At 39.4% G+C, this 15,326-nt stretch overlaps 1 protein-coding gene across 4 annotated transcripts in view; it reads left to right on the top strand.

The window, feature by feature from the left end:
* rnf144aa (ring finger protein 144aa) overlaps positions 1-14,353 on the top strand; it is a 33,207-nt gene extending 18,854 nt beyond the window's left edge. For 3 of the 4 annotated variants that reach the window (XM_027172636.2, XM_047821077.1, XM_027172638.2), the window contains exons 2-8: positions 991-1,130; positions 3,312-3,416; positions 4,130-4,190; positions 7,547-7,757; positions 8,793-8,940; positions 9,135-9,224; positions 11,984-14,353. In XM_027172636.2, coding sequence (XP_027028437.1) covers positions 996-1,130; positions 3,312-3,416; positions 4,130-4,190; positions 7,547-7,757; positions 8,793-8,940; positions 9,135-9,224; positions 11,984-12,115 — 882 coding nt within the window. In that variant the 5' untranslated portion in view covers positions 991-995 and the 3' untranslated portion in view covers positions 12,116-14,353. Of the gene's footprint in view, positions 1-807; positions 1,131-3,311; positions 3,417-4,129; positions 4,191-7,546; positions 7,758-8,792; positions 8,941-9,134; positions 9,225-11,983 lie in introns of those variants that run through there. The other variant, XM_027172635.2, reaches the window with a different exon arrangement.
* Positions 14,354-15,326: the final 973 nt, after the last annotated feature.

Here is a 15,326-nt window from a genome sequence, read left to right as displayed (position 1 = left end):
TGTGGAGGCCTTCACGTTTATGGGCACTACCATTTCCCAAGACCTGAAATGGGAAGTGTAACATAGGATGTACTTTCTACGTCAATTAAGGAAGTATGGTCTGCCACAGGAGCTGTTGATGCTGTTCTACACTGCAGTCATTGAATCTGTCCTGTGCACATCCATCACCATCTGGTTTGGTGCAGCAACAAAACAGGACAGAAACGGAGTGCAGCACACAGTAAAAACAGCATGAAGAATAATTGGCGCCACCCTGCCCACTCTCCAGGACTTGTACAACAAAAGAACCAAAAAACTGGGCAGGAAAAATCACCACTGACCCTTCGCACCCTGGACACAACCTCTTTCAGCTACTCCCTTCTGGCAGGCACTACAGAACTTTGCTTACTAAAACTGCCAGACACAGGAACAGTTTCTTTCCTTAGGCGATCGATCACCCCGATCAACAACTCACCATAATTATATTCACTGCTTCATATCTATAAATACTGCATTATCAGGACTGTCAGTCATCAAATCATCTGTATATATTGCATACATTACTGCTGCTATATATTGTACAAAAAGCATAATATTGCACAATATTGTTATTTGCATTCCCACACTTAATGTACATAACACTTTTATGTTCATATTCTATATTCATAGTTAATACTAATTCTGTCTATATTGTATCTCATCGTCTCCATCATTTGTATAGTATAGTGTTATTTATGTCTGTACTTTTGAGAGTCACAAACAGCTGGAACCAATTTCCTTGTGTGTGTCATCACACTTGGCCAATAAACCCGATTCTGATTCTGATTCTGATTCCTATTGGACGGCCGAGCAGAGCATGTTTTTTTTTCTGTGGTCTCTTTTAGTGTCCTTTGTAACTTGCACTGTTTGCAAAGGGTGTTCAGGTTCCTCAGATCTCAGCCTGCAACCTATCTTATCATTTATAATGCTTTGTAAGAGAAAAACCGTCCATGTTTGTTTTTGTGCTGTCAGGAACCATGACGACGGCTCGCTATAGGCCCACCTGGGACCTGGCTCTGGACCCGCTGGTGTCCTGTAAGCTGTGTCTAGGAGAGTTCCCCCTGGAGCAGATGACCACCATCGCACAGTGTCAGTGTGTGTTCTGCACGCTGGTGAGTATAAGACGTTTCATCCGAACTCTTTTATTGCTGCTGTGCCACACAGTGATGAGTTTAAGCATATAGACATTTCTGGGTAGCTATTGGTGTATGAAATTAAGCATTTGATGATTTTTAGATTAGCTTTTTTTTTTTTTTCTTTGTGGTTGTCGCTTGCTGGCCCTGTGGTCTACTCAGTTGTTAAATGTTTACTGTTTACACACTGATTTTTTTTTTCATACTCTGTGGTTTCCTGTCTACTATTAGAGCCAAAATCAATTCCAGTTATGTTTAATTTTGGTCTGCAGTCTGTGTTTATTGGCTTTTCTATCAGTCTTTGGCATCACCATTATCATTCAGTATGATAATATAGCACCTGAATTCTATTAAAATAAAGCCCAAAACATAGCAGACCCAATAAATCGTTGGATGCTGAAGTGAAATAAATGGGTTTTTAACATTTTATTAAAGCCGGAATTTAAAATAGCGGGTTGTTCAACAGTTTTAGTAGTGCAGTCCAGTGCTTAGGAAACAACAGTTACAGGCCAAGAAGACTGTTTGTTATGCCCACATGGCTGAGTGGGATTCAGTTCCAGGAATAAACATTGGAAGAAGCTCTTGTTCTCTCGTTGCCCCCCCGTGGTTATGCAGTGTGCTGGTACAAGCTTCCCCTTCACACTGATCTGAGGCCAGATTCATTATTCCGCCTGTGATGCTAAAGAAAGAGGTGATCCTTGAACTTTTGCCAAAAGGAAAGGTTTAGCCTAGGTGTGGTATGGCTCACTCTAACAGCACCGACTGCCTTGTCTGTTTTTTTTTTATTATTATTATTTTTTACCAGTAAAAATAAATGAGCTGGAAAAATATTAATATTAACCCATGAGCTTAGGAGAAAAGCATTACGCAGCTGAAAAACCCCTTTCGAAACATAGGTACGGTCCAGAATGAACGTTTATACGTATATGGTTATAATGTTAGTCCTTTTTTTAAGACACTCCCTCATAATCATTCACTTCATTGCCTGCTTATAGTGTTCTCAGAAAGATCACTCAATTTATAGGGAGGGAAAAAGTTTGTCTGTTTTACCAGACGGTAATGAGATGTAATTTATAGAGCGGTATATTTTCGTCGTCGTTCTTGTTGTCGTTCTGTTTGTTGCTCCATCGTAAATTGTTCGTCTCTGGAGATCAATTAGTCTAGGAGAAGTGACAACTGTGAAATTACGCTAATTGAGCACTTACCGTTGCTGTCTGGTTGAAAGAGCAGTGAATTACTACGCATCCTGATTATCGCTGCACTGTATTTTACATCGTCTGTGAACATGTAATGTAATAATAACTATCTAATTGTAAATGAAGGTGTTCCTAATAAAGTGACAACCCGGCTGTCACTTTATTAGGAACACCTGTACACCTGCTCATTCATGCAGTTATCTAATCAGCCAGTCATGTGGCAGCAGCACAACACAACACCGCACATACAGATACAGGTCATGAGCCACAATTAATGTTCACACCAGACACCAGAATGAAGAAAAAGTCTGATCTCTGTGTATTTAATCATGGCATAGATGTTGGTACCAGATGGGCTTATTTAAGTATTTCTGAAACTGCTGGTCTCCTGGGATTTTCACAGAATGGGGCACCGATCAGGAAACAGGGAGTGAGCAACAGTTCTGTGGGTGGAAATGACTTGTTGTTAAAAGAGGTCTGAGGAAAACAGACCGTTTTGGTTTGAGCTTCCAGGAAGCATATATAGTAACTCAAATAAACACTCTACACTCAAATAAACACTCTACGTATCTCAGCATGCACAAAACATAACTTTTTTTTTTGGTTTCCGTTGTGTGAAAATCTCAGATGGTCAGCATTTTTAGAAATACTCAGACCAGCCCATCTGGCACTAACTAACATGCCATGACAAGTCATAAGGGATTCTACTTTTTTCCCCTATTCTGAGGTTTGATGTTAAATTTTACCTGATTTAATTCTTTAACCATATATGCATGGCTTGTACTTCTTTTACATGATTGGCTTCTTAATTAACTACATAAATAACCCAGTGTGCAGATGATATTAATAAAGTGGTTGCTGAGTGCATTACACTTCTAATCAGCATATAAACACAATGTCTATACATCTGCTATGGATTCTGACCACCAGTACTTGCATACTAACAATCGTGCTTTCTTCGCAGTGCCTGAAGCAATATGTAGAGCTTCTCATTAAGGAGGGCCTCGAAACTGCGATCAGCTGTCCAGATTCTGCCTGTCCGAAACGAGGACATTTACAAGAAAATGAGGTAAATTCAATGCAAATCTTTCTTTTTCTTTTCTTTGATTTTTTTTATGTACTTTGCATAGTTTTTTATATATGTAATCATCCTGAAAACAACTGCAGTTTTGTTTTTGCCCTTAATCAAAAATTCATCAGCAAGTCAGGATTTTTGCCCCTATAATATAAACATGACCTTTTGGTGCTCAGCAGTCTATTTTGGCAGCTATGATCATAACCAATAAGCAAAACAGACCTCACTCGTCTTTCTGAAAAATGGCCTCCTCTCAGAGCAATAACTAAACTGGATTTATTTCCATGAATATTGGCGTTTTTATGATGATTGCTTTTTTAGCGAGCATAAAATCTTCACAGCGTGTGGGCCGGTCAGCTCCTCCTGCAATAAGTAGTGTAATATTAAGGGAAGAGACCGTCGTAGACAAGAGCTTTTAATATAAATCTGGTTATTTTTACAACACTGGATGAGCCTGTGTGAGGTAAGTGCTTCGGGTTGAGTGTGTGATCCCTGCTTCCCTCACAGTGGAATGCTGTGTGTACAACCCTGTGCTCAAAGCCGGCAGTGTGTCACAGAGGCAATCAGAGTTGCTTTGTCTAAACAGAAGCTGTAATTTTTTGCAGTACCATGTCTCTGTGTTTGTAGGGTCTTTTAATGTTGTAACCATCTCTCTCTCTCTCTCTCTCTCTCTCTCTCAAACACACTATTTTCACACACACATTCAGATTGAGTGCATGGTGGCGTCAGAGATAATGCAGAGATACAGGAAGCTGCAGTTTGAAAAAGGTGAGTTCCTCTTTCCATTATGCTTGATGCAACCGATATTCCATCAACACAAACACATTCAGTGCCTTTTAAGTACATAAGTAAGATGAGGTGAAAAACAAACAAAAAAAACCCCACAGCTGGTTCATTCTATCGGTGCAGAGTCATAAACACATGTAGAGACCAAAAAGCAGATTAATATATTTGCACAAGATTGGTACTGGAAATCTCTTCAAGGCGAGTAATACCAAAATAATCAACATATATTTTACTACAATTTTAAACTACCTACAGTAAAGTCAAATACGATACAAGGCTCTATTAGTTTGCACCCTTTTCTCTACCTGCCCAACCAAAAACGAGAGAAAATGCAATCATCCCAAAATAAACGGCACCAGAAATAACAGGTATAATATGTATAAGTAGTAGAGCCGAACATCGCGGCTTCAGTATTAAAAGCTTCTGTATGTTGCACTTTGCTTGAAAAAATTAGTTAACCTCATACTCATTTTATCACCTTATCCTTGTGTCGTATTCTCTGTTTTGTGCATAAAGCACCAGGCTAGCATATAAGGCTGGAATCTGCAGATAACTCGGTCAGCATAAAGCCATAATCTAAAAAGCACAAGCTGTCTGTCTTTTTATGCAAACCCGCTGCTTACGGAGGAGACGCCATTCACAGGTCTGATTGACCATGTACGATACCGGAACACCCAAAAGACCAGCTTAGTGGTTAGCATGTACAATATCTCAGCCATTACGCACATACGATACAATATTTCACTCATTTTCTGTTTTTTGCACAACTCTATATATTATCCAAAGGACCTGCTGCTAAGAAACTGTGTTCATTCTAATGTTACTGCACAAAATATTGTTTGAACATTCAGTATTTACACTGGTCGGTCGGCGCTGTTTCTGTTACTGTTTATTGTCTTTTGTGTGTTGCATTTTTTGTATTGTCTTGTAACTTTATGTCTGCACTGTCTTTTGTCCTGCACTGTCTTGTTTGTTTTGTCCTGCACTGTTTGCACCAGGTTGCACAGTTACACTTTATGTGGCTATGACTACTTACTAAGTCCTTAGCCCTGTCTTTGTTTTATGTATCACCACAATCCTGGAGAAACGTTGTCTCATTTCACTGTGTACTGCAACAGCTATATATGGTTGAAATGACAATAAAAGCTTCTTGACTTGACTTGATGTTTATCTCAAGGTTTGGGGTTTTCATTCCTGCCTCCACTCCACTGTGTGTGCGCATGTAGTTTGGATTTTCTCCAATGCATGTACTCTGGTTTCCTCCCTTAGTCAAAATATACGCGTTGTCGTCTGATTGGCATCTTTTTCAATTGTCCATAGAATATGACTGAGTGTGTCCTGTGATTGCTAGGCACCTCGTCTTCTGGCTCGTTCTGGGACAGACTTCAGGTTCTCCGGTGTAGGATAAGTGGTTCTGACAAAGAATAGATGGATGAATTAAATGTAATAAATGTACAGTGTACAGTAAACCATTCCCTGCATGATGAAAAAATAAATAAATAAATAAACTAAAGTGCAGAAGAATATAGTGGATTTCTTGGATTATGTGCTTATTTGTATGCTGCCAAATAATGTGTGTGGAAGCCATAATACACAGTCTGCATATAAATATATGTCAGCAGTATACTAGACCCCAAGATGATGTTTATTTAAATGCTAGTCATTTGATAATCATATCTCTGGATTGTTCAGAGATATGTACATATATATACATCATATTGATCATCTTTTTTATTTATAGAAGCACCGCAAAATCAAGGGTTCTTGTGTTTTACAGATCGAAAATATCTGAAAAACAGACTGTTGGGGATTCTGTGTCACAATGGCTTCCTCTCCCCATGTTCTTTTTCTTCTCCTGTATTATTTCTCTCTCCTTTCACAGCCATGCGCACACAAATGTGTGAGAGAGAGAGAGAGAGAGAGAGAGAGAGAGAGAGAGAGAAAGAGAGTGTGTGTGATTCAGTAGTCCGGTGTCTGTACATGTGCATCCTGTAGAGGTCACGTTGCCTGAATGCAGTCTCTTTCACCTGAATGTCCCTGTGGTGCGCACACACACACACACACACACACACATGTACACATGCACACATGCACACAGACACACACATCACCTACCACCTGCTTTCATTCATCAGTGTCAGCCAGAAATATATATCGGCATTTTGCTCACACTATTTTATTGTTCCTGAATCGCAGGACTACTTCAGATTCTACGTCCATTTCAGAAATCCTAAGCTTCTCTTCACTCCTGAGAATAAAATGTTCGTCTGTCCCAAATGACTCGATTACAGAATCCTGCATGCTCATAGCAATCCCCAGAAGTCATCAGTTGAAACTGATAGTGTTCGATGTGCAGAATGCAGAAGAACAAACGGATATTGTGTCTGTTTATCAAGATCAAACTCACTGTAGCATACAGAAGGGAGATGATGTTGCAATAAAAGCCTGTTGACGAAACTGATATTTAATCCGTTAGGAAATTTAAAAGAAAATGTGTGGTTTTTTTCTGCATTTTAAATATTGTATTATTTATACTGTATTGTGTGATAATCCCAGAGGTATGACAAATAACACACCAGTGACTTTTTGTTTCTGGCATTTATTATACTTCTCCTTTAGTTTTTCGATAAAAAGATATGCACAAAGAGACGTTTTTCCCCCTTCAAAATCAGGGCACTGCTTTCGAGGCATCTGGTTCGGAAGCAAAGCGAAGACAGTTTGTGTTCTATAATAGCAGAATCAAAGAGCAGACTTAAATCCAATTGAAAGTCTGTGGTATGAAACTACTGTCCAAAAAGATTTTCTATCTAATATGGGAGAGCTAACGGAAATTTACATTAAGGAAAGGGAGAAAAAACTCATTCTAAGGCCTTCAAATAAGTGATTTCTTTGTTTTTCTGTAGAGAGTCACTTCAAAAGGAGCAGGAAAAAAAAATCTCATTGTAATAATATACTTAGATCTGATGTTGCAGTACAGTAAAAAGAAGCAAAGTCCCTAGGGGGTGAATACTTTCTGAAAGTGTTGTATACGTAGGCACAAATGCATACTGCTTTTTCTATCATTACTGTTTTTGGTCGACGTGAAGTCTCTTCAATCTTGCTTGCATGTGGTAGAAAATAAGAACTGTGGGAACTGTCTTATCAGATGGTCCGCTCGGTGTACTGACTCTATTTTTAATGAATACATCAGAGCTGAAAGAAGCAGCCATGAGGCCTGTACTTTAGAGCGGGTTAATAGAGAATAGTCTTGTACTATGCCTCCTCTGTTACCATGGTGATTAAACAGCTGGGCAAGATGAGTAAACACACACACACTGCTCTTGTGTTCCCTGCTACAGAGGTGCTCTTGGACCCATGCCGGACATGGTGCCCGTCGTCATCGTGCCAGGCCGTGTGCCAGCTGAAGGAGGCGGACTCCTCCCGGCCGCAGCTGGTACGCTGTGGTAACTGCACGCTGGAATTCTGCTCAGCCTGCAAGGCCAGTTGGCACCCAGGCCAGGAGTGTCAGGAGAACCCACCCATTACTGCCTTTCTGCCTGGAGAGAGCAGGTACTGCTTGAGATCAACATTTATTTTCTCTATTCGCTGTTCCTCTGTGAGCCCGGTGTGGTGTAGCAGCTTTTGGCATTGTGTTGCCACTCAATTTGAACAAGCCTGCGAATGTACAAATGATGAACCGATCAGTGTCCTTTGCTTTAGTTTCAGGTGTAAGACTAAATATATACACTGATCTGAGCAGAGCTATTCTTTGTTTGGAAGAAAAACCGTCCGAACTTCAGTTTTATTTTTTCAGCATGAACCACTGTACTTTCTGTAGCAGTTTTTTTTCTGTTTGTTTGCAGCTTGTTGAAACTAATGATGTGCTTTTATGTAATGTATTTACCTGAAGGTATCTTGTAGGGAAAAGAGTTTTGACAGACTTTCGTATACACACACACACACACACACACACACACACATACATATATGTATATATAATATTCTATATAATATATATATATAATATTCATATAATATATAATATTCTTTCATCTTTCCTCACTGATTTGATTAGTAAAAAAAAAACACTAAAAATGTTTTAAAGATGATCATCGGATTTATTCGTTGTTTAAAAATAGCTGCGTCTCATCTTGATAATGGTTTTTGGTCCTTCTCATAAGTGGATCTAAAATGTGAGCTGAAACATAACTTAACTTATTTATAGGACTGAGCAAACCATTAATGGTTAAGCATTAGAATGTTTAAAAGTAACTGTTAAGGCCTTTAGGCAAGTGAGATGCTTATCCAGACCTTTGTAATTTTATCCAGCTGGATTTTCTCCGATTTTTTAATTCTTTACACTGTTCGTAACATTTCTTCCGATTTGTAGCAGCTTGTGAATGTTTTCTAAGCCGATGGAAATGTCTACGAGCTGTCAAGTGTCATTTAAAATCTAACATTTACCGATGAAGTTTACTGTAGAACCTGTACAGCAGACGTGCTCTACACTTTGGAGTCAGTTCGATTAAAGAGAAACTCTTAGATTATATGATTTCTGTCTCCTCTGTCTAAGTCTGGTTTTATTTGTCTCTTATTCCCCCTCAGTTCTTTCTTTAAGAATGACGACGACGATGCTCCGATCAAGCGCTGTCCCAAATGTAAGGTCTACATCGAACGAGACGAAGGTTGTGCCCAGATGATGTGCAAGAACTGCAAGCATGCGTTCTGCTGGTACTGCCTGGAGTCTCTAGATGTAAGTGCTCCGCCGTCTTTCTGCATCCGCTCACATGTTCTTCCTAGAGCTAACATATCCCTAGAATGCTTATATTGCTGCTTGGTGGCCATGTGCCGGTCACTCGTACCATGCTGTGGCCACAACCCAAGCCTTTTGTGTGACCGTCCCACACACCTGCGGAGATAAACAGCGCCCTCTCCTGTGTTTGACAGGACGACTTCCTCCTGATCCATTACGATAAAGGACCCTGCCGCAACAAGCTAGGCCACTCCAGAGCCTCTGTGATTTGGCACAGAACACAGGTGGGAACCTCCTCTTCCTTTCTCTTTTTCCCTTTTATTTTCTCCTTTATTTTATGATAAGAGCAGTGTGACTAAGGAGAGCACACGTGCACTCGTGCATACAACCGAGCAAAAGCCATTTATCCGCTGATTCTAGGTTATTGGTTTGTAGTGTACACCTGTGTACACCTGGTAAGACTATAAGCTGTTATTTGCCTTTTAAATTCCCCCTTTTTTTCGAACCACTCACAGTATGACAGGATGTCCTAAATCCCAAATTATTACAAGGTCTCTGGGGGATTCTGTTCAGTTTGACTCTCAAACTCTTCATTTGTTTATAAGAATGAAGCTTTTGATGATTCCGTTTCATTATTATGAAACAAAAATAAAAAATAAAAATACCTTTTAAAGGGTCAGCTTTAATATTGAAATCACGATTCCGATCGCGGTCACGTATCGTCCCGCGACAGCACGGTTTTCACGGCTGCAACGGCTCATCTCATGCATATTTTAATTCATCACGGTTTCCGTGGTAACAGCTGATTTACAGGCATGCGTTTTGATGGTGTCACCGAGTCGGTTGATGGAGCTTAACAAAATGAACGAAAAGAAAAAATGCTATGGTTAAGTTTCATGTAAGAAGAACTGTGATTTAATTTGAGGGTCAAGGGCCAGTGCAGTAAATTTACTTAGTAAAAACTTTTTCAGCACAAGAAAAGTGTCTGAGAGAGAGAAAAGAACGGAGAGAGACAAACGCTAACTGTTTATAACATGACAAGCGGTGACACGGACAAACCTGTTTGTGTCCTCGTATCTTATAACCCACATACTGCCGGAGAAACACCATCTGCAGAAAGACAATGTACAGAGCTGAAAACACGGACTAACTGACCGGCGTCAAGGTGCATCCCGAATCGTCCACATTATTCTACGCTAATTTAGAATATAAATAGTGAAAGTGTCCGGACTGGAAATATCGAGAAGACGACAACAGACACTTCAGGTCCGATGTACTAACGATGCACTTATTCATGTCATGCACTGAACGCTTACAGCTTTGCTTACGCAATGGAAGAGGACAGCAAATGTTGCAAATGTTATAAATTAGCCCACATCTTGTGGTTTATTTTGTAACATTTTACTAGACTGAATTCACTGTATGCCAAAACACGCAGCATTGCTTTTCATGCATTTGACATCATTTGCCATCGAATGGGACGCGACGTTCGGGTTCTTTGTTGCGTTTGATTGTTGTGTAGCATTGAGACGATGCTGCACTTCATAGTACGTAGTACATTATATGCTTCGGTGGCCAGAAGTTGGAATAAAAAATAAATAACACAGCGTTTTGCTGCAACAATTTGCCAATGTCTGCAAGTTGTGTGTGTGCAGATGAATGTAAGTAATATAAAAGTAGACGGTCATTTTTTGGTCAGTTTGCCTTTTGTGCTACATGTACAAGCAGAACACAGAACTGAACATAGAGACTCTGGGACTGAGTTTTCACGTTACTGGACCTCAATTGCAAAGAGATCTACACTTATGTTTATTAAATATTTTTGACTAGGCAGCTTATATCCTGCATACCTGGCCATGCTTTGTTCCTTATATAGTTTGCATAAAATGCAGCTTTTTTACATAATTCTGTGAAGTCAAGTAGGAGATTTAAAGGCGTTCGTTTATAGACTTACAGAAAATGAAGAAAAATGGTTTTGAAAATAGTCTGTCTGTTTTAAAGACAAAGTCTGGTGTCAGGTCAAAAACATGTTGTCTTTAGACATTCTGTGCTAAACATAGCCTTCCTAGTGCATGCTAGTCTGTACTGGTTTTTGTTTCTGCTCTTTTCATTATGATGACGCGAGACGTGACATGTTAACGACCTTAGCAAGATGCAAAAATAAAATAAAAAATGAACAAAAAAAGCCTGGAAGTTTTATTCCAAGCGCAAGAATCTAGTGTTATCCAGCACCTACATTAAATCTGAGACTACTTAAATAAATATTAAATAAATATGGAAATGTCTCTCAGACCACAGCAACTCCACCGGTTGTACGTTTCTACGACGCAGCCTAGAATCCAGATTAAGTTTAGTGCTTACGTTCACAACGAAAGGAAAGGGCTGGAGTTGTTTTTTTGCGCAGAGCCATCTGTTGCTCAACAGGGAGTTTGGAGTCCGTGAGCCGACGCTGACTTCAACGCCGCTGCAAATGTAATGCAGTATTACATGCACCCGTTCTTCACCTTTAAATAAGAATAGCAAGTCGTCAGCGACCTCGAGTGGGCTTGAAGTCGTATATTAGAAGGAACTTGCAAGATTCTGTCTTTTCCTATGGTATGTTTATGAATGTTGGTGGCCAGATTTATACATGCGAAGACAAATCAAGTCAAATAACATGATGAGTATTAACTAATAAAACTAGTAGTAGTGATAACTAGTAATGTAAATCAGACATGTAGAACATGCGACTACAAACAGTTTAGAAACGCATCAGGTGCTGGGCTTTAGTGTGACTCCAAATCCTTACAGGAATCACCCAGTGTACAGGTTTACTGATTCAATTGAACAGATCATAATAGGCTGTTATAAAATTAATAGTTTTAGTTTATGGTCCTTCAAGGGCTCATGAAAAAGCTCACGTTGAAGTTCGACATCTTCTGTATTGGAGCTTTGGATTAAATTTTTGTGTTCTGCTTGCTTTGTCTATTGATGATCTCTTGATGAACACTCTGGTGTGTGTGTGTGTGTGTGTGTGTGTGTGTTTGTGTGTCTCTCTCTCTAGGTCATCGGTATCTTTGCTGGTTTCGGCCTCCTCTTGCTGGTAGCCTCTCCATTCCTGCTTCTGGCCACACCGTTCGTGCTGTGCTGCAAGTGTAAGTGCAGCAAAGGAGATGATGACCCCTTACCAACTTAACGGACGCCACGGCTGCCATCTCCTTTTGTTTTCTTTTTTTCCTCTCCCCCCACACACTCCGGCTTGGAGCTCTTGGAGTGCATTCGAAGCCGCACTGCGACCCATCTCACGCCACAACTTGGCTCGGTTCCAGGAGACTGGTAGCAGATAGCGGGCACCCTGGCATGATGGCACCAGGCAATACCTTACACATGTGCTGCATGTAACGCAGTACATGGGAGCGGTGGGGTTGCCAGTTGTGCACTCTCGGGGTGTTCTGGTTCTTAGGGGACGTGATTTGTTTAATTCAATGCCTGTTGTTCTAGTTGGGGGATTTGGGATAGTGGATCTGCTTGTGGAGAGCTCATTAATGAAATACATACACACACTGCACTACATGTAGCTCTGTGTGTATAGTAGCACTTGGGTCACTCATCACTTTATCGGGTTTCTCACTCTAACTTGGACACACAAGGGGCTCATTGGTCACTTTACAGTCTGCTGTGTGAGTAGGGTCTTTTAATCAAATGTACAGCATGGTGTTTACTTTTTTTTTTTTTAAATCACATTGTCATGTTTTCTTCTTGTTCTTAATGCAACGGTAAGCTCACCAAACTTTTACTTCAGCATTGCTGCTATTAATATTTAGCAGGAGGCATACCATGACCTAACTTCATGCTAGCTGCCTTTTATTTTATTTCTAAAAAAATTCTTTTCCTCCGTCTCATTGGAACAGTTTAGCTTTTCCTACAGCATGCAAATTTCTTCACAAAGCACTTTACCAAATCGACTGAAGCATGTTAGTAAAACGGCCCAAATTCCGAGCACCAAAAACATTTCCAAATCAAAGAAGTTTAAACCACAATCTGGCACGCTTTTAAACAGATCCCTTTAAAAGAGCAGCGTAACCAGTGCCACATGCATGTGTATTTCGTTCGTGTGACTTTAAACAGGGAAAAAATAAAACAGTGCAGTCACTGTCATTGTGGCATTGATTCTAAACTCAAGACTGTTTAGATTTGTAACTTTCTAATTGAAGTCTAGCACTCTATCTATGCAAGTTTGGAAAAGCTGTGGGTTGTACGGTCTGTTTGTCCTGCAGGTGAAACAGCGCCTCCAACAGGACACCAGGACGTGTTGCAGACCTAAATGTTACACCCAAACGCCGGGGTCACCTTCTTATTAAACACTTCAGAAGCCTGTAACTATTAGAAACTGATTATAATTTAAATAATTTGTCATGATATGCACTTACAGGGGGCCTGTAGTCAATGTAGTCGAGCTCTTGTTCCATATCATTAATTGAGAAGAAAAAAAAAAGCTGAATTCATCTTGTCGAGCAGAAGAGAATGTGTTAATGTAGCTGGACAGTATGTAGTTCTCTAGAACTGTGGAGATCTTTTCCCGTGTTCATCAAGTAAAGGTGCATTATTAGGAGAATAATATATGTCTAAGCATTTGTTTGTTTTTGCACGACTTTTCAGTAGTAAAACTTTTTTCACATTGTTCACTAGTTAATGTCGTTCTTCAGTAGCGATCAGCATTGAGACAGTTTTAGCCTTAAGTTCTGAGTACCTCACTAAATCCCTCACTCTTGTAGCTTTGTTTCCTGTCATTTATTCTCAGGTCTACCTGAATGAAGCAGTTTGTTACGGAGTTGTTTATTTGTTATGTACATATGTTACCCCGGGTGACATTCGTGCCAAGCAACTTTAGAAAGCAGGAGACATTCTTGACATGCAAAAATATGTGCTTGTGTATTTTGGCCCTTTGTTCTGTGGTCTAAATTTTTCATGTGGCTGACTCATCTTTGAAACATGTCTTTGTTTTATTATAGATATGCACACACACACACACACACACACACACACACACACACGCATGCACACACACATGCACACACATACACAAACTGCAAAAAAGATGACAGTCCTAGCAACTGAAATGTTTTTTTTAATAGACTCCGAGTATTTTACTCATAAAAGATTAGTCAGCAAATTATATGAATATTAAATTTTAGTCATTTCAGACTTGCTGTAGTCTTGAGTTACTGGCGGATAATTCGTCAAATTGGAAGCATTTGTTTCTAAAAGCTATAAATACATAGAAGCATTTGAAAACAGGCAGAACAATGAATTTATAATAATCTCACTATAAGAAATGTAACTTAAATCTTCCCATTTTGGGAACTTCCTAATGTTCACTTGCTAAGATGTCTCTTTTGCAGTACTTTTTTTTTTTTTTTTTTTTTTTTATAACCTTATACACTTCAGGGATTTTATGAGTTCACTGAATACACTGAGGAACGTTAGACTAATGACGATATTTAGTTGATTAAATCTTCATCCATCTTCATCATCACTTTAATACCTATTCCAGTTGCCAGTTTTTCCTCACAGGCAACAACTATGGCTCTTGCACAGATATATACATGTGTATTATTTGTTTAGCAATGTGAAGTTTCTCTCCGAGAGTGTTTCTTTTGTACAGTTTTACAGTTATGGTTCTCTTTTTACTGCATGCCTATCTCTCTTTTTGTAGCTCCAGTTTGTTTGTGAGATTTTTGTGTCTGTAACTCAGCTTTGTCTATTCCAGACATTTTTACACCTGTACACTTGCTTTCTAAAGAGAGAATGTATGACCATTGTTATGTAATTTGGGGGTCTTTGGCAGTGTTGTAACCTTGCTCCAGAAACCTTTCTTTAATGCGTAACTTTGTTTGATTTTAATACACATAGAAATTAAATATTAAATGTATTTTCTGAATATCATAGAAAAAAATTAATGCACACTCCTTTTTCAATGGATGGTAAAAACCTGTACATTTGCATGTGTGTAAAGTTCTACATAAAAGAAATTATAGTTTCTCCCATTAAAAAAAAGTGTATTTTTTATTCTCTGTGCCATCAAGACTGAAATTATCCACAAATGTCATTCTTGTACATCCATTTTTTGGTATGTTATCAGGTAAAACTATAATATACACTGATCATAACAGTGAAAGCACCTGGCTAATATTGTTGTTTCCTAGAAGTTTCCAGCAGATCATTAGTTTTGAGTGGAAGTCTTCCTGGATCATACTTGTTTATCCAGCACATCTCACAGATGCCTGATTGGATTGAGATCTGTGGAACTTGGTGGCCATATCGTCTTTGTCATGTTCCTCTAACCATTACTGAACAATTGTAGTATGGTGGGACACATTATGATGCTGTACAACACTTCATGAAGG

This window comes from Tachysurus fulvidraco, chromosome 12, assembly GCF_022655615.1.
Source record: "Tachysurus fulvidraco isolate hzauxx_2018 chromosome 12, HZAU_PFXX_2.0, whole genome shotgun sequence".
NCBI lineage: Eukaryota > Metazoa > Chordata > Actinopteri > Siluriformes > Bagridae > Tachysurus > Tachysurus fulvidraco.
This window is presented reverse-complemented; position numbering and strand designations above follow the sequence as displayed.